At 44.7% G+C, this 25725-nt stretch overlaps 2 protein-coding genes across 2 annotated transcripts in view; both read right to left on the bottom strand.

Annotated features, from left to right (window-relative positions):
• The window catches only part of LOC141094286 (uncharacterized), a 1055204-nt gene that overhangs the window by 186230 nt on the left and 843249 nt on the right, over positions 1-25725 (bottom strand). The window lies entirely within an intron of this gene.
• Positions 1-25725, bottom strand: part of LOC141093988 (uncharacterized) — a 61326-nt gene that overhangs the window by 29316 nt on the left and 6285 nt on the right. Inside the window, exons 2-6 of the mRNA XM_073579663.1 lie at positions 6283-6417; positions 5974-6153; positions 5767-5890; positions 5586-5683; positions 5291-5384 (exon numbers count right to left, since the gene is read on the bottom strand). Of these exons, the coding sequence (XP_073435764.1) occupies positions 5291-5384; positions 5586-5683; positions 5767-5890; positions 5974-6153; positions 6283-6360 (574 nt within the window). The 5' untranslated portion in view covers positions 6361-6417. The remainder of the gene's footprint in view (positions 1-5290; positions 5385-5585; positions 5684-5766; positions 5891-5973; positions 6154-6282; positions 6418-25725) is intronic.

Below are 25725 nucleotides of genomic sequence, written 5' to 3'. Positions count from 1 at the left end.
TGAAGATTTCAAGAAGGCTGTGGGGGCATGTAAGGTGTATTGGACCCAGAAAGATAAACAGTTAGTGGTACTGTCCACATCTAGTGTCACAGCAAAAAGAGTAGCTGTCCTGAGTGACCAGCACTGGAGATGTGTGCGGCCGAAGTGGTTGATCCAGTTGGAGTATGAAGAAACTGCTAAGTGGCTGGAGCATGTGAGGAAAGCTCGGAGGCTTCTGGAAGATGTAATACATGTAACTATTCCTATGGTGAGAAAAAAGTCATTGGGAAAAATGGTCGAGCCATGCATGAGATGGTGAATAAGTCTGGAGTGGTGAAGCTAAGTATTCCGGGTGACCATGAAGATCAGATACCCAGGGAAAAGGGTATGGTACCATTCTTTGTGACGGTGGAGAGTCTTGGAAATGTACGGACTCTGCTGGAGTATCGCATGGCATATCTAAAGGAGATGGAACAGTTAAGGCTGGAAAGACGACGCCTTACGGGACTACTAGCCCACATCGGTGAGAGAAGAGGGCGACCACTTCCAGCCCAAGATATTGAGAAACGAGAGACTTCTATAGAGATTGGCAGTACGCTGTCTGAAGCACAGAGGGGTAGAGATAGTGACTCCACTGTTAACTCAGAGCTGAGTAGCAAAGACAGGAGACCGGGTAGAGGAAGCGGGAACAGAGGATCAGACTCATATCAGCCAGTAGTACTGACTGGACGAGGGGCTCATGACCACAAAAACCATGGGAGGCGGCCATTGAGAGAAAGGTCACGTGAAGGGACACTTTTGGGAAGTGTGGTGACTAAAAAGGGTCTGGTGACACAGACAGAAAGTGACTCAAGTGCTGAAGTCCAAGGCCGACATACTGACCGCTGGGGGCGGGGAGGCCTGACAAAGGGGTGATGTTGAATGACGCCCAAAACCGACAGACGGTTCCCTCAACGGATGGGGCTAGATAACCTTCGTGACCTGTTTCGAGGTCCCTGGGATATGACAAGTGTTCAACCCCACAAGTTTGAACAGAGGGGGGGAATATGTGGTGTGACTGGTGGTCACATGGTTAATAGGAGGTATGTATCACAGGGATGGCAGCTCTCTGTGATGTAGCCCGGAGTGTTTTCTTAAGTGTACATAAATTTTTAAGTAGTTGATGTTCACATTTAGGTCCGGGCTACGGGTAGCTATGAGAGTTGGGAGGGTCTGGTTATCCATGTGCCTTGCTCTGTGGTGAGGGGGGCTTACTGTACCCCGTTTTGTCTGAAGATATGTGTATGGTTGTGAATTTTGAGGACCTGTGATGAGGTCATGAACATGTGACTAGCCATGTGATAGCCTGTAACCACTCTCAGTTACCTATCTAAGGAAGGTGTGTTGCACATGTGAGAGAGTGTGTTAGGAGTCTGTCAGCCCGGACAGAGCTCCCATGTTCCAAGCTCGGACGTAGCATAGCCTGGGGAAGCTGTGCCGGCGAGTCCAAGCCAAAAGGAGCGGATGGTCTTGAAAACCGTGTGATACTGACCGGGGTCAGTGAGAAGGATTTACAGGATACCTCTGCGAATAAGAGGGATCCAAAAAACTGCGTGGCCAACAGGTAACGGTCTTGAAAACCGTGTGATACTGACCGGGGTCAGAAAGACACTGTGTGTGAACTGATATTTATCGGATACCTCAGAGGATAAGAGGGATCCGAGAACCTGTGTGGTGATCCAACAGGTAACGGTCTTGACAACCGTGTGTTATACTGAGTCAGTGAGAAGTATTTTTCAGTGAGAGAGACTGTATTCATGTGTTAATGCTGAATGTTTAAAAGACAGTGTAATGGCTGCTAGAACTGTCTAAATAATAAATCAAATGGACTCGTTTTAACCCTGAGCATGCCAGTGTTTACCTCAAAGACCTGCAAAGTGAGTAATCCCCATCCACTCACATGGTGGAACTTTACAAGACATTAAGCATAACAATAAACACTTAGATCAACAGATACTAAGAGGAATGAGGGCCGTGTTCGCAAGCTTACAATCGACGAGAAAATATGGGAGACACAAAAGGTGGATGGTAACAATTGCATGTGTTGTTCGGACCAGCCATAATGTAGGAAATCGGGTGTTCATGTAATGCTGCATGAACCGGTTATCAGCCAGAATACGCAAAAGTACAGACACCGAAAGCTATTTAATGCATAAGGCATATGCGAACATCATACAAGGACCATGGTTATGGTAAAAATTTTAAATGGGCAACATAGGGATAGATTAATGTGTTGAGGCGTTAGGCCAGACTGAAGAAATGCATTTTTAGTGCACGCTTAAAACTATGGGCACTGGGGATCAAATTGACCTGGGAAGTGCATTCCAAAAAATTGGCGCAGTACGTGAAAAATCTTGGAGACGGGAGTGGGAGGTTCTGATTATTGAGGATGTTAACCTCAGATCATTAGCAGAATGGAGGGCATGGGTAAGGTGGTAGACTAAGACGAGGGAGTAGAGGGTGGTGCTGAGCCGTGGAGTGCTTTGTGGGTGAGGGTAATAAGTTTATACTGAATTCTGGAGTGGATGGGTTACCAGTATAATGACTGGCACATGGCAGAGGCATCGGTGTAATGGTTGGTGAGGAATATGAACCTGGCGGCAGCATTCAAGACAGATTGGAGAAAGGAGAGTTTGGTAAGAGGGAGACCGATTAGTAGAGAATGACAATATTCCAGAGCAGAACGAATAAGAGAAGCAAACAGTGAGAGTTTTTGGAGAGTCGAAATTAAGATAGGGTCGAATTCTAGAAAGGTTTTGTGAGGTACAGATAACAAGAGCGAGCCAGTGATCAGATATGGGGGGGGGGGTGAATTCAAGCTCTGAATCAAGTATGACCCCAAGACAGCGGGCATGTTGCTGTGGAACAATGGTAAAACCACACACGAAAATAGCAATGTAGGGCATAGGTAGGTTAGTAGAGGAAGGAAACACAAGGAATTCAGTTGTAGACAGGTTTAGGTTCAGTTTCAGATAGAGGGTGGACATGATGTTAGAGACCGCGGTAAAACAATGACAGGTGTTTTCTAAAAAGGCAGGCATGATGTCAGGAGAGGAGGTGTATAATTGGGTGTCATCAGCATAGAGATGGTACTGGAAACCAAATCTACTGATTGCTTGTCCAATGGGGCAGTATACAAAGAGAAGAGTAGGGGCCTAGGACTGATCCTTGAGAAACCCCAATAGTAAGGGGAAGATGAGAGGAGGAGGAGCCAGTAAAAGATACAGTAAAGGAGCAGTCAGAGAGATAGGAGGAAAACCAGGAGAGAACAGTGTCCTTGATAGAGCAGAGCATAGTGAGGAGGAGCTGGTGATTCACAGTGTGGAATGCTGCAGAGAGATCCAAGAGAATTAGCATGGAGTAGTGACCATTAGATTTAGCTGTTAGTAGATCATTAGAGACTTTAGTGAGGGCAGTTTCAGTAGTGTGTAAAGAGGGGAAACCGGATTAAAGAGGGTTGAGAAAAGAGTTATCTGAGAGATAGCGGATAAGACGGGAGTGGACTAGGTGTTCCAGGAGTTTAGAGATGAAGGGAAGATTAGAGACAGGTCTATAGTTAGCAGCACAGTTTTTGTCAAGGGATTGTTTTTAAGTAGTGGATGTATGATGGCATGCTTAAATAAGGAGGGAAAGATACCAGAAGAGAGAGAGAGTGAATATTTTTGTTAGGTGAGTGGTGACAGCAGGGGAAAGGGACTGGAAATGTGAAGGAATAGGGTCACTGGCGCATGTAGTAGGGCGAGAAGATGCAAGGAGCCAGATCATTTCTTCTTCTGTGACTGGTTCAAAATCAGAGAGTGAGCTAGATGAAGTAGGGGAGAGAGGACAGTGCATGGTATGAGGTGATTGGGAGACAATTCCTGTCGGATATGGTTAATTTTATCTTTGAAATAATTGGCCAGATCGTCAGCTCGAAGCTCCGTGGTTGGGGCCTGTACTCTTGTGCTGAGTGGGGAATAAAAATGTCAAAGATTCGTTTAGGATTATTGGACAGTGAGGTGATGAGGGTGTTGAAATAGGTTTGTTTGGAGAGGTGAAGGGCAGTGTTGTATGTTTTAAGCATAAACCTGTAATGGATGAAATCTTGGATTTTCTCCACAGGCGTTCGGCGCACCTGGAGCACCGCTGTAGGAAACGTGTTTGCAGTGTGTGTCAGGGTTGTCGTAGTCTGTGCAGAGTTATTTTATGTATAGGAGGTGCAGCTTCCTCCAGGGCGCTTTGCAGTGTTTCACTATAATGCTTCAGTGCAGAATCAGGACATGAGAGGGAGGAGATAGGGGGCCAATGATGACTGCAAGGGGAAGGAAGTGGACCGCCCCACTACCATCTTGTAGTCCATTTCAAACATAAAAGCCCATGGTGGGTTTTCTTAAATCTGCCTTGGACAAATAGCTTGCCCAAGACTGACACTTAAGCCCCCGTCACACACAGCAAGATTGCTAGCGAGATCGCTGCTGAGTCACAAGTTTTGTGATGCAACAGTGATCTCACCAGCAAGATCGCTGTGTGTGACATCTATCAGCGACCGACCCCTATGCCGGGTATCGCTGATCGTGCTCAAAAGCCCTGGACTTTTTTTTTGATCGTTGGTCTTACGCTGGCCAGCACGCATCGCTGCATGTGGCAGTGGGAGAGCAACGATCAGCGAGCTCCCAGCTCGAATCCAAGGTAAACGGCGGGTTTCTAAGCGCTTAGAAACCCGCTGTTTACCTTGGATACCAGCTCCCAGCGCGAGCTCGCTGGTATCTAAGGGACACGCTGCTCCTGATCGCTGGTGAGATCTGCCTTTTGGCAGCTCACCAGCGATCATGTAGCGACACACCAGCGATCCTGACAAGGTCATATCGTTGTCGGGATCGCTGTTGAGTCGTTATGTGTGACGGGAGCCTTACTTCTATTCTGCCTTGCAATCACAGCTATGCCTGTGACGGCAATGCACTTCCCCGTCTTCCATATGTTTCTTCGCACAGCCTGGGAGGACACATAGCGACCCTCGCATATAACACTGGTCACTGCCTCACAACTGTTATTTGGCTTTATAGTTGGTCAGAATGTTCTAATCCCTTGAGGTAGGTGGATCGTCCAGGTTCTAAGTTCTATAGGTAAGGGCTTTCACAAATTCACAAAATCATTTCAACATTTTTGGCTGGAGGAGAACTAGAGGCAAAATGGTGATCACACGATATGGCCAAACTACACGACTGATAAAGCAGTCACAACCGGTGACTGAAAAGAATCTGCGACTCCTCTACATTTAGTAGTTACTACTCACCAGGGTAGTCATATCTTGGAACCTCCTCCTCTTTATACACCTCTTCACCTTTCACATATGTCTCTGTAGTATAATTCAGTATCAGATCACCTTCCTGAAAAAAATATTGTAAAAGTAACAGACATATGGAGAAATCACATCTATGATCAGCTCTAATCCTGCCATCTCCACCATTCTCATTACACAAGAATAAAACATAACACTGGTGGTCGTGGATAAACAAAACTAAGTACAAGACCTTCACAGCCATCTACACATCATAGGGGAGATCTCATGACACCTTCTCTCCATCTACCTGATGATCCTGAGGAACATTGGGATCTTCTTGTTTACAGTCTTCTGGAAGAAGAGGATGGGGACATCTCTCTGGTGTTGTCCTCTTACTGGATAAATCTGGAGGAAACACATACAGGGACTGAATTCATTCTTTACATACAGATAATTATAGGCCGTGTGTATTTAGTCCTGTCTATTACCTGGTGATGTGAGGGGCTGGGGAACCTCCATTATGACGTCTTTGTACAGATCTTTGTGTCCTTCTAAATACTCCCACTCCTCCATGGAGAAATAGACAGCGACATCCTGACACCGTAGAGGAACCTGACACATACAATGATACCGTCATCCCCCCGATCCCTTCATAGCATTACTGTATAATGTCCCAGCATTCCCAGCAGTGTCACCTCTCCAGTCAGCAGCTCAATCATCTTGTAGGCGAGTTCTAGGATCTTCTGGTCATTGATGTCCTCATGTATCAGGGGGTAAGGTGGAGGCCCCGTGATTGGGCTCAGGGGTCTTCCCCATCCCTCAGACACAGGATCCTGACTGCGATCACTAGACGTCTTCTTCACTACTGTGTAATCCTGGTTATGGGAAGACTCATTAGTAAATCTCATTACAGGCATTTCCAGAGTCCTTACCTCTCCAGTTCTGTCCATCTGTTATTCCCATAGATAAGAATGATGTAATGTGACGCCATCAGAATCTCTCACCTCTCCAGTAAGCCGGAAGAGGATCTCTAGGGCAAGGGGTAATATCCTCTCCGTCTTCTGGTCCCTGTCCATATCCATCCTTGATGATTAATTCAGAAAATTTCTCTTAATATACAAGATGTCCACTGAGAGGATCTGATATTGTAGGGAAATGAATAGGAAGAAAATGAGCCAATGTAACATCATAAAAAATGACAACAAGGGGAAGAATATCAGGATATAGAATGTGTAGGTGTTGCATTCTCTAGTCTTGTATGGACTGGAACACAATTTGAATTGCTGACAAAGACCACTCCTCCATGCTCCCAATCACTGGCTAAGTTGGTCTTTGCTTTAGCAACTTATGATTCCTACATCCAATAAATTTGTTGGGACTGACCAGGTTGTGCTGCAAAAGACCAGAGAAGATGAGGTCTGCAGAGACAAGCTTTGGCTGTGAAAAGTAAGAGACAGCTGGAGGCAGGTGCGGTTTCCATGACTGCACATACACATGGTAATCAAATCATTCAACTTCTGAAATGATCTACCCTACATGTATTCACTCCATTCACTGTTAGCAAGCAGCCAGAATGGTACAACTCCCCACCTCTGCTGGCTGTCATTTCTGCTGCAATATATCCAAATGGTACAACTCCATACTTCAGCTTGCTGTCTGTCTTCTGCTGCTTTACCATTTTGTTACATATTTTAATGTGCCTGCTAAAGCTTTGGTATAATTCATTTGTTGCACTGTTTTTAATACTTACTACTTTATGACTGTGGCCTCTCTAGATCTTATCAGGTGGAAGGTGCTATAGCATATAGATGCAGCCTGGTCTCGTGCCTTTGATCATCTAACCTCCCCCTGGTGTGCTGGCCACAGCTGCCAAATTATACCAAACCAGCTCCCACAATCCCTTTCTCCTGACGCTTTAGTGTGGCCTATATATGTAGCAGTTCCTAAGGGGAAGCACGCAGTGTGGGGTGCACTCAGGCATCCCATAAGCAAAGCATCACAGAAGCTAAGCATAAGCAAACGACAGTTATCCATGGCAGTTAATCAGGGCAGGAATCCGGTAACCTACACTTTGCATTCCCTTTTATCCATGTCCTTTATTTCCATCCTCCTGTGCTCCCTTGCCATCCACATTCACCTCCCCATCCCCCCTCCATCAAGACTCATACACATCAGCCCCTCTATACTTCCCTCTCCCATGTACAGCTCACATGCACTCCTCACCTTCCTGAGAAACCTCAGCCCATCTTGCCCAAACACATCGCAGAAAAAAAACAACTACTTACAATTCCAATAACTATTTGTTATTTATCTTCCTGCTCCTACTGATTTCAGGGGACATCTCCCCCAACCCTGGTGCACCATAACCCCAACCTCAACCCCTGCCCTACCTCATATCGAAACCATAATAATCTTATTAATATTACTTGCACTCCCTCATCTCCATCTTTTAATGTGCCCTCTGGAATCCACGGTTTGTTTGTAACAAGCTTCCTTTCCTGCACAACTACTTTCTGAACAACTCTCTTAATCTGTTGGCCCTCACTGAAACCTGGATTCAGGCTTCTGACACTGTCTCTGCTGCCGCCATTTCCTATGGTGGCTTGCAATTCTCTCATTCCCTAGACCTACAAACAGACATGGTGGTGGAGTCGGCATACTCCTGTCCCCACAATGCACTTTCCAGGTCATCCCCCCAGTTCCATCACTCTCATTCCCTTCTTTTGAGGTCCACACCATCAGGCTCTTCCGTCCCCTCTCCCTCAGAGTAGCGGTCATATACCGGCCCCCAGGCTCACCCACCCACTTCCTTGACCACTTTTCTGCCTGGCTGCCGCACTTCATGTCCTCAGAGCTACCAACTCTTATCCTGGGAGACTTCAACATCCCCATTAACAGTCCTACTTCCACATCTGCATCCCAGCTTCTATCACTAACAACCTCTCTAGGCCTCTTGCAGCTTTCAACCTCTGAGACACACAAGGACAGTAACACCCTTGATCTGGTCTTTGTCCGGCTCTGTTCAATCTCCCACCTAAATAACTCACCGCTTCCACTCTCTAACCACAACATACTCTCCTTCACGCTCACAAATCCTCACCCACCCCAGCTCACTCCTACCTACCACACAATCAGAACTCTACAAGCCATTAACCCTCAGACACTTTCAGACTCCCTACACTCATAACTGTTCCCAATCTCCTCTTTTTCCTGTCCTGATCTGGTTGTTCATCACTACAACGACACTCTTAGAAGCACCCTTGACCTAGTAGCTCCCCTCACCCTCAGAACCTCCAAGCACAGAGTAAAACAGCCCTGGTTCACATCGCAAATTCAACTTCTCCAGCGATGCTCTAGGAGTGCTGAATGCCTATGGAGAAAAACCCGCACACCAGAAGACTTCATCCACTTCAAATTTATGTTAAGAACCTCTACCGCTGCCCTTCACCTAGCCAAACAGACATACTTCACCACCCTGATCTCCTCACTACCCAACAACCTCAATAAACTTTGACATTTTTCACTCCCTTCTCAGGCCAAAAGCGCAAGCCCCTATCACAGACACTTGTGCTGATGACCTGGCCTCCCACTTTACAGAAAAAATAGCTAACATCCGTCACGAAATCTGCTGCCAACCACCAAGTGCTGTGACTCCCATCCCTTCCTGCATCTCCCCTGGCTCACTTTCCACATTTGATCCCATCACAGAAGAAGTCTCCAGACTCCTCTCTTCCTCTCGTCCGACCACATGCACCAACGACCCCATTCCCTCACATCTCCTCCAGTCTCTCTCCAGTCATCACAACTCACCTAACTGCAATCTTTAATCTCTCCCTCTCCTCGGGCATTTTCCCATCCTCCTTCAAACACGCCATCGTTACTCCATTACTAAAGAAACCCACTCTCGACCCATCCTGCACAAACTACAGACCAGTCTCCAATCTCCCCTTCATCTCTAAACTTTTGGAACACCTAGTTTACTCCCGCCTTGCCCGTTACCTTTCCACTCACTCCCTTCTGGACCCTTCACAGTCCGGCTTCCGCCCCTACATTCGACTGAAACTGCACTCATCAAAGTGACCAATGACCTTCTGACAGCAAAATGTAATGGTGACCACTCTCTGCTCATTCTTCTTGACCTATCTGCAGCTTTTGACACTGTTGACCACCATCTCCTACTCTCTAGGCTCCAGTCTCTAGGCATTAAGGACACTGCTCTCTCCTGGTTCTCTTCCTATCTTTCTGACCGCTCCTTCAGTGTTTTGTTCTCTGGCTGCACATCATCTCCTCTTCCTCTCGCAGTCGGGGTACCTCAGGGCTCAGTCCTTGGCCCCCTTCTCTTCTCTCTCTACACGGCCCCAATTGGACAGACCATCAGCAGATTTGGCTTTCAGTACCATCTTTATGCTGATGACACACAACTATATAAGTCATTCCCCACCCTTACCCCCACTGTACTACAGAATGCCAGTGACTGTCTGTCCACAGTCTGCAACATCATGTCCGCTCTCTATCTGACATTCAACCTCTCCAAAACTGAACTTCTTCTGCTCCCGCAGACTACTAACCTCCCTAATCTGACATTTCCCTCTCCGTGGGTGGCACTATAATAACACCCTGGCAGCAGGCGCGCTGTCTGGGTGTTATGTTTGACACCAATCTCTCCTTCACATCCCATATACAATCTCTTGCCCACTATTGCCTCTTACACCTAAAGAACATCTCTAGAATCCACCCTTTTCTCAACATGGAAACAAAAAACCTCACTGTAACATTGATCCACTCCCGCCTGGATTACTGCAACGCTCTATTAATTGGCCTCCCTGTTACTCGACTATCCCCTCTCCAGTCCATACGTAATGCAGCAGCCAGGGTAATCTATCTGGCCAATCGGTACTCGGACGCGTCCGCTCTTCGCCAGGCCTTACATTGGCTGCCCATTCATTATAGGATCCAATTCAAAGTACTTGTTCTCACCCACAAAGCTCTCCACAGTGCAGAACCCCCCTACATCTCCTCCCTCATTTCTGTCTATTGGCCTAACCGACCGCTGCACACTGCAAACGACTTTCCACTAACCTCTGCACTAATCTGTACCTCCCACTCCCGACTCCAAGACTTCTCCCGCGCTGCGCCAATCCTCTGGAATGCTCTACCCTAAGAAATTAGGACTATCCACAATTTGCATAGTTTTAGGTGCTCCCTCAAAACACATTTGCTCAGAGCGGCCTATCACGTTCACTAATAAAAATCATTCTATGTGTAAGTGTGCAGGTAGCCCATTCACTATCTCCATCCATCCCTCACATTGGCTGGCAATTATTGTATATACACCATTGTAAATACACACCTGTACTTTGTATCTCCCCCACCTCATTGTAGATTGTAAGCTCTCACGATCAGAGTCGTCTTATTTTGCTTTAATTATTGAATTGTTAACGTTCTCACTTATGACTTGCGTTTTGAAACTGTTAAACTGTAAAGCACTGCAGAATATGTTGGCGCTATATAAAGATTATTATTAAACACATAATAGAGCGCCACTCTTATCCTCTCCGCTTAGTGCGCTTGCGCAATCTTTGTCTAATCGTGGTAATGCGCACGCGCAGTTTCCATGACCGTGATTATACATATTAGACACCCGTTCTTACCCTCCTTGCATAAAGCGCATGCGCGATCCCGGTAACCGTGCGAGCAACCTCCAGCTGTCTCTTATCTGCACCATTATAAAAGGGAGACCGACAGGACTTCCTGTACACATTGCAACATAACGGTGGCCACGCTTATCTTCTGATGATATAGGTAATCATTTCTTATCCTCATGCACTCGTAGGTGCGCTTACACTTTGCTTTGTTCACATTGTGGTTTCTCCTTTTGTTATTCACAGTTCCTCACCTTTCTTGCTTCTCCTTAAAGGTAATATGACTTTTATTCCTACTGCTTACAGCTGCCATACCTGTTGTACGAGTGACCTTTTCATTATAATTAGCTTCAGTGGCTCAGCTAGCTTATACTACCACTCAGTGTTTGTCACATTATGATACAATTAGGATCTCTTTTACACAGTGTCCTGAGTGAGTTTCCTTGCTAAACTAAGTTATTTTGGGGCATATTACATAACATATTACATAATACACTGCTCAAAAAATAAAGGGAACACTTAAACAACAGAATATAACTCCAAGTAAATCAAACTTCTGTGAAATCAAACTGTCCACTTAGGAAGCAACACTGATTGACAATCAGTTTCACATGCTGTTGTGCAAATGGAATAGACAACAGATGGAAATTAATGGCAATTATAAAGACACCCTCAATAAAGGAGTGGTTCTGCAGGTGGGGACCACAGACCACTCTCAGTACCAATGCTTTTTGGCTGATGATTTGGTCACTTTTGAATGTTGGTTGTGCTTTCACACTCATGGTAGTATGAGACGGACTCTACAACCCACAAAAGTGGCTCAGGTAGTGCAGCTCATCCAAGATGGCACATCAATGCTAGCTGTGGCAAGAAGGTTTGCTGTGTCTGTCAGCATAGTGTCCAGAGGTGCTACCAGGAGACAAGCCAGCACACCAGGAGACGTAGAGGGGACCATAGGAGGGCAACAACCCAGTAACAGGATCGCTACCTCCGCCTTTGTGCAAGGAGGAACAGGAGGAGCACTGTCAGAACCCTGCAAAATGACCTCCAGCAGGCCCCAAATGTGCATGTGTCTGCACAAATGGTTAGGAACCGACTCCATGAGGATGGTCTGAGGGCCTGATGTCCATAGATGGGGGTTGTGCTCACAGCCCAACACCGTGCGGATCGCCAAAGAAATGCCACCCCACACCATTACTTACCCACTGCCAAACCGGTCATGCTGAAATTATATTCTCTAATTTCTCTTAGAGGTTTTTTCACCTGAATTGAGGACCCCCTTTCCTCATGGCATATTTCTAATGTGAAATATTAAGTCCATATCATTGCTAAGGAAGGTAAAACAAACCCCAAACTATTCTTTAATTATATAAACAGTAAAATGATTAAAATGTATGGTGTCGGCCCTTTAAAGAACAATGAGGGTGAAATCATAGAAAGCGATGTGGGAAAAGCAAATGTTTTAAATACTTTTTTCTCAACAGTGTTCACACAGGAAAAGGATTTGCCAGGAGAAATGCAGAGTGATAATTAATGTTAACTCCCCATTAAGTATTACCTGCCTAACCCAGGAAGAAGTGCAGAACAGCCTTAGTAAGATTAAAATTGACAAATCACCAGGCCCTGATGGCATTCACCCTCGGGTATTAAGGGAGTTAAGTGATGTGATAGATAGGCCTCTATTCCTTATATTTAAAGACTCTATAGAAACAGGGTCTGTTCCTTTTGATTGGCGGCAAGCAAATGTGGTACCAATATTCAAAAAGGGGTGTAAAAGGGAACCTGGAAACTATAGGCCGGTAAGCCTAACATCTGTTGTGGGTAAAATTTTTGAAGGGTTTCTAAGGGATACCATTATGGAATATCTCAATGTTAATAAACGTTTAACTCCATATCAACATGGATTTATGAAGGATCGCTCCTGTCAAACTAACCTGATCAGCTTCTATGAGGATGTAAGCTCTCAAATGGACCAAGGAGAATCATTGGATGTCATTTATCTCGACTTTTCTAAAGCATTTGACACTGTCCCACATAAAAGATTGGTAAGTAAGATGAGAAAGCTTGGGCTAGGGGAAAATGTGTGTAGATGGGTAGGTAGCTGGCTTAGTGATAGAAAGCAATGAGTGGTTATTAATGGTGCATACTCAGATTGGGCCAGGGTTACTAGTGGGGGACCACAGGGTTCTGCATTGGGACCCCTTCTATTTAATATCTTTATTAATGATCTAGTGGATGGCTTACACAGTAAAATATCAGTATTTGCAGATGATACAAAACTATGTAAGGTAGTTAACACAAAGGAGGACAGTTTGCAACTACAGACAGATTTGAGTAAATTGGAGAATTGGGCTGAAAAATGGCAAATGAGGTTTAACACAGATAAGCGTAAGGTTATGCACATGGGAAGGAGAAACAGATGCTACAATTACTTACTAAATGGGAAACTGCTGGGGAAATCAGACATGGAAAAAGACTTAGGCATCTTAGTCAATAAGAAGCTAAATTGGAGTGCCCAGTGTCAGGCAGCTGCCACCAAAGCAAATAGGGTCATGGGATGCATTAGAAGAGGTCTGGGGACACGAGATGAAAACATAATTCTCCCTCTGTACAAATCACTCGTCAGACCACACTTGGAGTATTGTGTGCAATTTTGGACGCCGGTGCTCAAGAAAGACATTACTGAACTTGAAAGGGTTCAAAGGCGGGCTACTAAAATGATAAATGGAGTTGGTTCACTACAATACCCAGAAAGGTTATCAAAATTAGGTCTATTTACTCTAGAAAAGAGAAGACTTAGGGGAGACTTAATATATATGTACAAGTATATCAGAGGGCAATACCAGGGCTGTGGAGTCGGAGTCGTGGAGTCGGAGGTCATTTTGGTGGAGTAGGAGTCGGAATAAAATGGACCGACTCCTAAAATATATATAAATTGGGTACAGTAGTTCAATGCAAAATGTGCTGAATATTTTTTCATAGGAATTTGGGAAAGTTATGAAATGTCCTATAAATGGCTGTTCTATTCCTGATGTAAGGCTACATTCACACACAGCGTTTTTGCTGCGTTTTTTGAGGATACGTTTTTCAGTTGCAAAAGCAGATCAGCTTTTTAAAAAACGGCATCACCTGAAAGGTTTTTGAGCTCATAGATAATGTTTTCAATAGCAAAAGCAGATTAGAAATCTGCTCTATCTATCCATTTATCCATATCTGTCTATCCATATCATATCTGTACCAAAAAGAATAAAAGCCGGATAGCACACAGACTAACACTCCTTTTTTTTAGCACCAGTCTTGACGGGTCACCGTTGAAACATTGCCATCTGAGGATCAGTAAAGTATCCACTTTTTTCACATTTAATTTGAGTGCTGCCTATTTTTTTTCCTTTTATATTTACATATATATATATATATATATATATATATACACACAGTACAGACCAAAAGTTTGGACACACCTTCTCAATCAAAGCGTTTTCTTTATTTTCATGACTATGAAAATTGTAGTTTCACTCTGAAGGCATCAAAACTATGAATTAACACATGTGGAATTATATAATTAACAAAAAAGTGTGAAACAACTGAAAATACTGTATGTCTTATATTCTAAGTTCTTCAAAGTAGCCACCTTTTGCTTTGATTTCTGCTTTGCACACTCTTGGCATTCTCTTGATGAGCTTCAAGAGGTAGTCACCGGAAATGGTTTTCACTTCACAGGTGTGCCCTGTCAGGTTTAATAAGTGGGATTTTTTGCCTTATAAATGAGGTTGGGACCATCAGTTGTGTTGTGCAGAAGTCTGGTGGATACACAGGTGATAGTCCTACTGAATAGACTGTTAGAATTTGTATTATGGCAAGAAAAAAGCAGCTGAGCAAAGAAAAACGAGTGGTCATCATTACTTTAAGAAATGAAGGTTAGTCAGTCCGAAAAATTGGGAAAACTTTGAAAGTGTCCCCAAGTGCATTGGCAAAAACCATCAAGCGCTACAAAGAAACTGGCTCACATGAGGACCGCCCCAGGAAAGGAAGACCAAGAGTCACCTCTGCTGCGGAGGATAAGTTCATTCGAGTCACCAGCCTCAGAAATCGCAGGTTAACAGCAGCTCAGAATAGAGACCAGGTCAATGCCACACAGAGTTCTAGCAGCAGACACATCTCTACAACAACTGTTAAGAGGAGACTTTGTGCAGCAGGCCTTCATGGTAAAATAGCTGCTAGGAAACCACTGCTAAGGACAGGCAACAAGCAGAAGAGACTTGTTTGGGCTAGAGAACACAAGGAATGGACATTAGACCAATGGAAATCTGTGCTTTGGTCTGATGAGTCCAAATTTGAGATCTTTGGTTCCAACCACCGTGTCTTTGTGCGACGCAGAAAAGGTGAACTGATGGACTCTACATGCCTGGTTCCGACCGTGAAGCATGGAGGAGGAGGTGTGATGGTGTGGGGGTGCTTTGCTGGTGACACTGTTGGGGATTTATTCAAAATTGAAGGCATACTGAACCAGCATGGCTACCACAGTATCTTGCAGCGGCATGCTATTCCATCCGGTTTGTGTTTAGTTGGTGTCATGATCTGAAGTGATCTGACAGTTTTAAAAGCACTGTGTGAACTTTTTTTCCTTTTGGCAAGTTGCCAAGGTGACTTGACTGTCCCCGGTGGTGGTTAGTGGTATCGCACCTTAGGTTTCAGTTTAATGTGCACGTAATTAGGAATCAGGTGTGGGGCTCTATAAAGGAGTCTCAGGGTGTGCAATCACTGCTGGTGATATTGATTGATTCTGAGTTTGTGAGAGCCTGGTGGAAGGATGGAGCTGAGGAGGAGTCCTGCGCAGCTTAGCCAGGGGGGACGTGTGTCAGCGATGGTGTCTGGATGAAGGGCTGGCATGGCGTGGTGGGGTCGCAGTGATGGTGTCAGCGGGAAGTGTCTGCATGGTCTGGTGGAGTGGCTACTATGGAGAGTGGCAGTCACCATGTGGGACTTGGCTGCTGAGCTGGACTCAAGCATGCTTGACTTCGTGGCAGAAGCTGAACTCATCCTTGGGACTCTGTTACTAAGCAGCAGCAACTGGTGGTGGACTCTGCTCCTAGGCAGCACTATGGTGCAGGATCCTGTTATGGTGATGGATCCGGGTGGAGGGGTACGTCCCGGTGATGAGCAGACTGGTGTAGAGTCCGCGGGGTTTACGCCAAATCTTCAAATACCACCGAAGAAGCCACCCCTCCTGGTCGTGTGGAGGCAAACAGTGAGTGTATATTTCCTCCATATCCCTGTCCCTTCACCTCCAGGTGTGAGCAGCAGGTGTGCTGTGGGGGAGTAGGGACAAATCTCACCCCTCGCCATTAACCAACCCTGGGAGGCGTAGACCTCATGGTGAAAGGGTTGGAGGGTGGTGTCCCTTGGTGAATAGCGGGGTTGTGAGTGTGGTGACAGCGGAGGGACGCCTCTGTTGTCGAGTCCAGAAAGAGTTCACCAAATTTATGACTAACGAATGTGTGCAATAAACGTTCAGGTCCGGACCTGTGTGTGAACGAGCGTGTATGGGTGCCACCAAAAAACATCTTGTGGAAGTGTGTTGTGGAGCCTGATCAGCTCATAACAAACAAACATACACATACATAAACTCGTTCCCCAGGTCGGCGCTGTGGAGATGAGTGGTGCCTCCAAAATGAACTTTGTTGCCAATACCAGCGGTGTGTTGTCATAAACCTGCAGTGTCAGGTAGTGGTGGAGTGAACTCAGGATCTGGGCATCCCCGCTGTAGGTGTTTCCCTAATGAGGGGTGGTCTTGAGGGTCCAGAGGCCCCTCATTAAGGAGGGGGTACTGTCATGATCTGAAGTAATCTGACAGTTTTAAAAGCACTGTGTGAACTTTTTTTCCTTTTGGCAAGTTGCCAAGGTGACTTGACTCCCCGGTGGTGGTTAGTGGTATCGCACCTTAGGTTTCAGTTTAATGTGCACGTAATTAGGAATCAGGTGTGGGGCTCTATAAAGGAGTCTCAGGGTGTGCAATCACTGCTGGTGATATTGATTGATTCTGAGTTTGTGAGAGCCTGGTGGAAGGATGGAGCTGAGGAGGAGTCCTGCGCAGCTTAGCCAGGGGGGACGTGTGTCAGCGATGGTGACTGGACGAAGGGCTGGCATGGCGTGGTGGGGTCGCAGTGATGGTGTCAGCGGGAAGTGTCTGCATGGTCTGGTGGAGTGGCTACTACGGAGAGTGGCACTCACCATGTGGGACTTGGCTGCTGAGCTGGACTCAAGCATGCTTGACTTTGTGGCAGAAGCTGAACTCATCCTTGGGACTCTGTTACTAAGCAGCAGCAACTGGTGGTGGACTCTGCTCCTAGGCAGCACTATGGTGCAGGATCCTGTTATGGTGATGGATCCGGGTGGAGGAGAAGACGCACGCAGGTGGAGGGCTCTGTTGCAGGAGCATAAGCACAGAGCATAAAGCTAAGTGGTGTCCCCCTGTATTGTCTCTTTCCCTCATGTGTGTTGTTAGTGCAGTGGTGGGATTAGTTTCCACACCGACCAATTCCCTAGTGAGGGTTTAGGGTCAGGGCGAGCTAGGGCGTTGAGGTACGCGTGCGGCGCCCGGTGCGGAACCGGCATAGGGAACGTTAGGAGTGCAGGGACACTGGCTCAGGGGAGCTCAGGAGGTCTCCACTTCCTTTTCCCTATCGCAGGGCCCTCCATTGTTAATGTTTCCCAGGTCCCCCTTATTATTTAAATTCGCCGTACTGGAGGCGGGGTTTCCAGAATTTATATTAACGTGTAATACCTAAATTCGCCAGGTGGAGGCGGTGTATCCATCTGCACGTTTTATTATTTAAATTTGCCCCACAGGAGGCGCTGTATCCAGCGCTGTATCCAGGGTCACGTGTGTTATGGGTTCGCCTTGCGGTAACATCTGCGTCCAGACACGCGTGGCCATGACAGTTGGACCATCATTTATTTTTCAACAGGACAATGGCCTCAAACACACCTCCAGGCTGTGTAAGGGCTATTTAACCAAGAAGGAGAGTGATGGGGTGCTACGCCAGATGACCTGGCCTCCACAGTCACCAGACCTGAACCCAATCGAGATGGTTTGGGGTGAGCTGGACCGCAGAGTGAAGGCAAAAGGGCCAACAAGTGCTAAGCATCTCTGGGAACTCCTTCAAGACTGTTGGAAGACCATTTCCAGTGACTACATCTTGAAGCTCATCAAGAGAATGCAAAGAGTGTGCAAAGCAGTAATCAAAGCAAAAGGTGGCTACTTTGAAGAACCTAGAATATAAGACATATTTTCAGTTGTTTCACACTTTAATTATATAATTCCACATGTGTTAATTCATTGTTTTGATGCCTTCAGAGTGAATCTACAATTTTCATAGTCATGAAAATAAAGAAAACTCTTTGAATGAGAAGGTGTGTCCAAACTTTGGTCTGTACCGTGTACATGTACATGTTTACAGTGTATTACATATTTACAATTTATTACAGTTTTTTGTGTTCTAAAGTTGTATTCCAATAAATAGATATTATGTTCTAAATATCTTGATTATTGGATCATAGAAATGATTAAATGTCTGATGTTCACATTGTACTACAATAAATTTTTCACTTAAATATAAGCAATATATGTCGGAGTTGTGGAGTCGGAGTTGGAGTCGGTGTAAGGGAAATTGAGGAGTCGGAGTCGCAGGTTTGGCTTACCGACTCCACAGTCCTGGGCAATACAGAGATCTCTCCAATGAACTGTTTGTACCAAGGACTGTGACAAGAACAAGGGGGCATTCTCTTCGTTTGGAGGAAAGACAATTTCTGCACCAGCATAGAAGAGGGTTCTTCACGGTAAGAGCAGTGAGGCTCTGGAATTCTCTTCCTGAGGAAGTGGTGATGGCCAACTCACTGAATGAATGTAAGAAAGGAATGGAAGCTTTTCTTGTGAGTACCAGTATAGAAGGTTACGAATAACAGAATATTATAGGTAGATGGTTGACCCAGCTTAGGGGGAAGGAATTTTTTTCCCTATGGAGAAAATTGGCTTCTACTCTGTGGGTTTTTTGCCTTCCCCAGGATCAACAATGCAGAACAGCTGCACTAAAAATAGGCTGAACTAGATGGACATAAGGTCTTCCTTCAGCCTTCAAAACTATGTTATGTTATTATGATACCGAATATTACATGATTATAAATATATTTGTCTTTCGCAATGTCTAGTATACATTTACTTATTTCTTTTGTGTCTAAAAACCGTGAACAAGGCCTTGCATGGCCGAAACATTGTTTGTTTTTTTTGTTTGTTTATGTCAAGCGTGTATCTTTATTCATGAGATAATACATATTGGAATCACCAGCATCTACTACGTGCCTCATGGGTTTTCATATACTATTTGATTTTTGGTTTCCTGACGGGCACCCCTCTGGTCAGCCATCCCCCTTTACTTCCTTATAGACTTTATCTTTCTTTTCATTCAGCTTACTGGGTTAGTAATGGGGGTGTCTGACAGATGTCTCTCCAACACTGACCCCTAGGAATGATGCTAAACATAAATCTCCCAAAAATATCTCAATTGCCAATGCACCAAGGCAATCAAGAAGAGCTAGGCAAATTGGCAGCTATTATGTTACTGTTCACACCACACGGAGACCCCAAGAGAATCTCAGTGCTGAAGGGGTTAAAGTCTCCCACGACCAGTGTGGCAACATCCCCTGACGAAGCTGCAGCAGCGCTACGCGTGGGGCTTCCCACTCACCTTTGGTTCCGGGACCTTGCTTTCTATCCTGACTATTCCCTGACAGCTTGACTGGACTGCTCCTGTGGTAATTTGCCCTATAGCCTACTATCCATACACACATTTATTGTGCTTGGATGCTATTTTATGCTAGACCATTTGCATATTCCTATTAGTGGTCTATCACTATCCTTGATTGTCGCATTATTTTCGTTTGGAGCCATTTTGTTAGTTTACAGGGTCACTTGTTAACCCCTTTTTTTTTTCCAATCTTGGGGACGCCCAATTTTGGATTATTTATTCATATACCAACATAAGGTTCATTCATTGGAGCGTATTCATGTTTTCATGTGTTTTGGTCATTTTATCATACATATCTCTGTGTCATGTAGGATCAGATTTAGACACCACCTGTTATAAGCACGGGACCTTGGGTGATATGTTATTGTCATTGTAGTTTTTTTAATGGTGTTTTATTATGTATGTGTCTTTTTGTGGTCTGGTATTTGAATAAAATTATTGATTATATATATTTTTTTTTTTCTTATTTAGGTGTGCGCTATTTTTATGCATTGGTCTTTTCCCTTGCCTTTGTCCTTGCAACATCGCATTTAATCTGAATTATTTAGACGTGTTATTTCAGTAGGCCCAGGGACATGAGTTGGAGTTCATGTGAGAATGACTGTTGGCCCTTAAGGCCCCGTTACATTTAGCGATGCACCAGCGATCCCGACAACAATACAACCCGGTCAGGATCGCTGGTGCATCGCTAAATGGTCGCTAGTTAGCTGCCAAACAGGCAGATCTCACAGCGATGCAGCTGCGATCTAGCGGTCGTTGCTTACCTTTCAGATGCGGCGATCCTGACGTCCTCCCGTCCGCGTCCACGCGTCGCTCGTCGGCGCCAGCAGGAAGCGCCCGACGAGGAATGGAGCTGCGCAATCAGCGATGGACAGCGGGGGAGCCGGTCGGAGGTATCACACATAGCGATATCGCTGCTGCGTCACCAAGTCGGTGACGCTTTAGCGATATCGCTATGTGTAAAACCCCCTTTATTGTCACTGAATTGTTTACTGGCTGCCATTTGTTGCCTGGATGCTGATTAGCTATTGTATCTGTCCTTGTATTGCAGTCCTAGGATTGTTCTACAATCCTTGGGAAATAAAGGCACAATGTTTGAATGTTTAATATGTTGATGACCCATTGGTGCTCTGCAATATGAAGGACAATCTATGCATGATGTTTGCACACCACTCCAGCAGTGAGGGATGGCCTCCTTCCACCTTCCCCCAAGACTGTGAAGGAATGACTGAATGAGAGTTGTGACCTATAAAAAGGAGGATCTGCCCGTGTTCAGGAAGTCTACATTACAGAAGTCATGGCATCATCACTCCAACGGAAGAAATACAGGACTGCCACATATGACCATCCCTGAACCATGGATATGTTTGGAGAAAGCCAGGATTAGGACCTGCCGGCCTCCTGGTTTCTATTTCTATGGATATGTTTGGATAAAGCCAGGATTGGGACCTGCCGGTCTCCTGGTTTCTAGTTCCATGGAGATGTTTGGAGAAGCCAGATTATGGTCATTTCTAGTGATGAACTAATTTGTTCGGGAAACGATCGTCAAACATAAGTTTGGCGCATTCGGATTTGTGATCGGAAACACAAGCAAAATTTTATAAAATCAATAAAAATCAGTAACATTCGGTAAAAGTGCGGGAAAATATTTGCTTTGGCACAAAAGGATTGTCAGCACTTTAGCAACGATAATGGTGGTGTATGATGAGCGCTTGGCACGTGGTTGATGAGGAGAGGGGGTTTGCAGAGCTCAGAGGTGCGGCGTTCTTGTAAACAGTCTTTTATTTTCCCTAACTTTATGTTTACACATTGCGGCTAGCCAATCAGGGCGCAGGAAACACCCACAATGTCCTGACACAACAGCCTATGTTATAGCCTGTTGAAATCACATGTCCCTCTCCAAATAAATAGCGGACATCTTGTTTTAGCGCCATTTTGACACCAATTGCGTAGAGAGGCTGCTCCTGACGCTGCCACTGTTAACAAGAATTTAGCTACTTAGGTGGTTGTATATCAGTCAGATAGTGTAGATAGCTAGTGTCTGGTGTGCCTGTTAAATTTACCTTCCAGCATTCTGTTTGGTCACAGACAAAGCCAGCAGGACACATGTCCTACACGTGCACTGCTTCTATTGTGCGCCATGCACGAGTATAGCATTCTAATTAATATTTTTTCACTAGGTAAATGTGAAACTGCCTGCTGCATCCCACATTCTCTTTTTGTGGCAGTGATATGAACCTGTCTGCAGACCTAAGGCACATTAACAAAAAAATTATAATTTTAAGTTGCAAAACGCTAGACAAGCCGCCGTATTACACTTTGTCATTTGGTTGGGTTGAAATTAAGCTGTAGAGGCCTGATCCAGAGGCCACAAAAAAAAAAAAAAATCTATTCCTAGTGTCATACAGTAGGGGACCTAACTTTAAAATAGTTTGTAGCCTCTAGTTTGTTATAAAGGCCTGATTCATAGGTCACAACAATTCTTCTGTTCTTAACATCATACAGTAAGAGACCTGACTTTAAAATTGTTTGTAGCATAACATCTTTGTCATACAGGCCTCATCCACACTCACTTCTTTTCTCTGTCACCAACACGATACAGCACGCGATATTTTAACTTGGAATTTACGGTCGTTGAAATTCAGCTGTTTGCAGAGGTGGTGCAGAGTTGAAAATCTAATTTTTTGTAGCTAATACTGTGTTCCTACCACACCATCTGAGCAACATGACTGGGAAAAAGCGAGGCTGTGGAGGAAGGGGAATTAAGCTTGTTGTTCAAGGTGTAAGGGTGTGTGCACACGCTGCGGATTGGTCTGCGGATTTTTCCAAGCGGATTTGGCAAAATCCGCAGATCAAAAGACCTGCGGTTTACAATGGAGAAGGTGTGAAACCGCTGCAGATTCCGCGCAAAGAATTGACATGCTGCGGATTTGAACCCGCGGAAAAATCCGCAGTATGTGCACTGTGTTTTTTGTTTTTCATTGATTATAATGGTACTGTACAACGCAGCAGAAACTGCTGCGGATCCGCTGGATCAAATCCGCTGCGGATCCGCAGAAGAATCCGCAGCGTGTGCACATACCCTAAGTGGGGTAGGTGGTAATGTTTATGAAAGCACTAGTGAAGCAATGTCACGTCCTATGCAAAGACAACTGACAACTTATGTTACTGAACAGGCTACACCGCTATGTTTCTTTGGCAGATCCACAGTGGTATGCCTTGTCGATGATGCCAAGAAAGAGCATGTACTCGAGTGGATGGCAAGCGCAGCTTCAAGTGGCCTCTCCTCTTTTTCCTCCGCATCATACCCAGTACAGTCCACAGAGGTGGCACCTAAATTCCCCTTGCTTCCCCCTGTGTCCGAACTATCCAACCAACCATTCTGAAGAGCTGTTCATACATTCTATGCCATGTTCATCAGTAGTGTTCTCAAAAGTTTTGCAGAGACAAGAGGAAGAAATCTGCACCGATGCCCAAAATTTATTTTAGCTTGGATCTAGGGCAGGACTAAGTACAGTCTGAACCAGGGCTGTGGAGTCGGTAAGCCAAACCTGCGACTCCGACTCCTCAATTTCCCTTACACCGACTCCCACATATATTGCTTATATTTAAGTGAAAAATTTATTGTAGTACAATGTGAACATCAGACATTAAATCATTTTTATGATACAATAATCAAGATCTTTAGATAGAACATAATATATCTATTTATTGGCACACAACTTTAGAACACAAAAAACTGTAATAAATTGTAAATATGTAATACACTATGTAATAATGATTATATATATAGTATGTATATACAGTAGTTAGGTCCATATATATTTGGATAGAGACAACATTTTCCTAATTTTGGTTCTAGACATTACCACAGTGAATTTTAAACAAAACAATTCAGATGCAGTTGAAGTTCAGACTTTCAGCTTTCATTTGAGGATATCCACATTAAAATTGGATGAAGGGTTTAGGAGTTTCAGCTCCTTAACATGTGCCCCCCTGTTTTTAAAGGGACCAAAAGTAATTGGACAATTGACTCCAAGGCTATTTCATGGACAGGTGTGGGAAATCCTTTCGTTATGTCATTCTCAATTAAGCAGATAAAAGGCCTGGAGTTGACTTGAGGTGTGGTGCTTGCATTTGGAAAGTTTTGCTGTGAAGGAAACATGCGGTCAAAGGAGCTCTCCATGCAGGTGAAACAAGCCATCCTTAAGCTGCAAAAACAGAAAAAACCCATCCAAGAAATAGTTATAACATTAGGAGTGGCAAAATCTACAGTTTGGTACTTCCTGAGAAAGTAAGCACTGGTGAACTCATCAATAGAAAAAGACCTGGGCGCCCACGGAAGACAACAGTGGTGGATGATCGCAGAATAGTCTCCATGGTGAAGATAAACCTCTTCACAACAGCCAACCAAGTGACCAACACTCTCCAGGAGGTAGGCGTATCCATATCCAAATCTACCAAAAAGAGAAGACTGCATGAAAGTAAATACAGAGGGTTCACTGCACGGTGCAAGCCACTCATAAGCATTAAGAATCAAAAGGCTAGACTGGACTTTGCTAAAAAACATCTAAAAAAGCCAGCACAGTTCTGGAAGAACATTCTTTGGACAGATGAAACCAAGATCAACCTCTACCAGAATGATGCAAAGAGAAAAGTATGGCGAAGGCGTGGTACAGCTCATGATCCAAAGCATACCACATCATCTGTAAAACGAGGCAGTGTGATGGCTTGGGCATGCATGGCTGCCAGTGGCACTGGGTCACTAGTGTTTATTGATGATGTGACACAGGACAGAAGCAGCCGAATGAATGCTGAGGTATTCAGAGCCATACTGTGTGCTCAGATCCAGCCAAACTGATTGGTCGTAGTTTCATACTACAGATGGACAATGACCCAAAACAAAGCCAATGCAACGCAGGAGTTTATTAAAGCAAAGAAGTGGAATATTCTTGAATGACCAAGTCAGTCACCTGATCTCAAGCCAATTGAGCATGCATTTCACTTGTTAAAGACTAAACTTCAGACATAAAGGCCCACAAACAAACAGCAACTGAAAACCACCGCAGTGAAGGCCTGGCAGAGCATCAAAAAGGAGGAAACACAGCGTCTGGTGATGTCCACGAGTTCAAGACTTCAGGCAGTCATTGCCAACAAAGGGTTTTCAACCAAGTACTAGAAATGAACATTTTATTTACAATTATTTAATCTGTCCAATTACTTTTGGTCCCATTAAAAACAGGGTGGCACATGTTAAGGAGCTGAAACTCCTAAACCCTTCATCCAATTTTAATGTGGATACCCTCAAATGAAAGATGAAAGTCTGAACTTCAACTGCATCTGAATTTTGTTTAAAATTCATTGTGGTAATGTCTAGAACCAAAATTAGAAAAATGCTGTCTGTCCAAATATATATGGACCTAATATATATATATATTACACTATGTAATAAACTATGTAAGTGGCAAAAAAACAGTTTCAGCAAAAACATACTAAATAACATTTGTGCAGTCTATGCTCTAAGAAATAAAGTTGCCTCCATCAGATCCTCCTTCATAGATGACCTCAAATCTGACCTAATAATTTTAAGCCCAGAGAACAACCTCTCTACAGTAACTTGGGTTGGAGGCAAAGCCGTAACCACATGGGCAACATCTCTAACAATTTCCAAGTATAAAGGAATTGCCTCATGCACAGTCAGTTTTGATGAACGGTTGAATTTTTCTATTTCTTTGAGAGCAAGTGAAACATTTTGCTGAAATATTGTCAATCTGCTTGCTATAGGAGACGGAGTGAAATCTTTTTCCTTGCGACAACGCTTTGCCTGCTCCATGTCATCCAAATACTTGTCAAAGTCAAACTCCTCATCTGATGAGGATGAAGATATGGCAGCAGTAGCACTGTCAGGACCCAAGTCCTCTTGCACCTGGCAGTCCTCCTGTATGCCACTCATCCTAACTGCTACCTCAGTCAGAGCTTCTTTTCCTTTAGTAAGCTGTTG

Source organism: Dendrobates tinctorius, unplaced genomic scaffold (genome assembly GCF_039654945.1).
Source record: "Dendrobates tinctorius isolate UK_male_01 unplaced genomic scaffold, ASM3965494v1 ptg000063l, whole genome shotgun sequence".
Taxonomy (NCBI): domain Eukaryota; kingdom Metazoa; phylum Chordata; class Amphibia; order Anura; family Dendrobatidae; genus Dendrobates; species Dendrobates tinctorius.
This window is presented reverse-complemented; position numbering and strand designations above follow the sequence as displayed.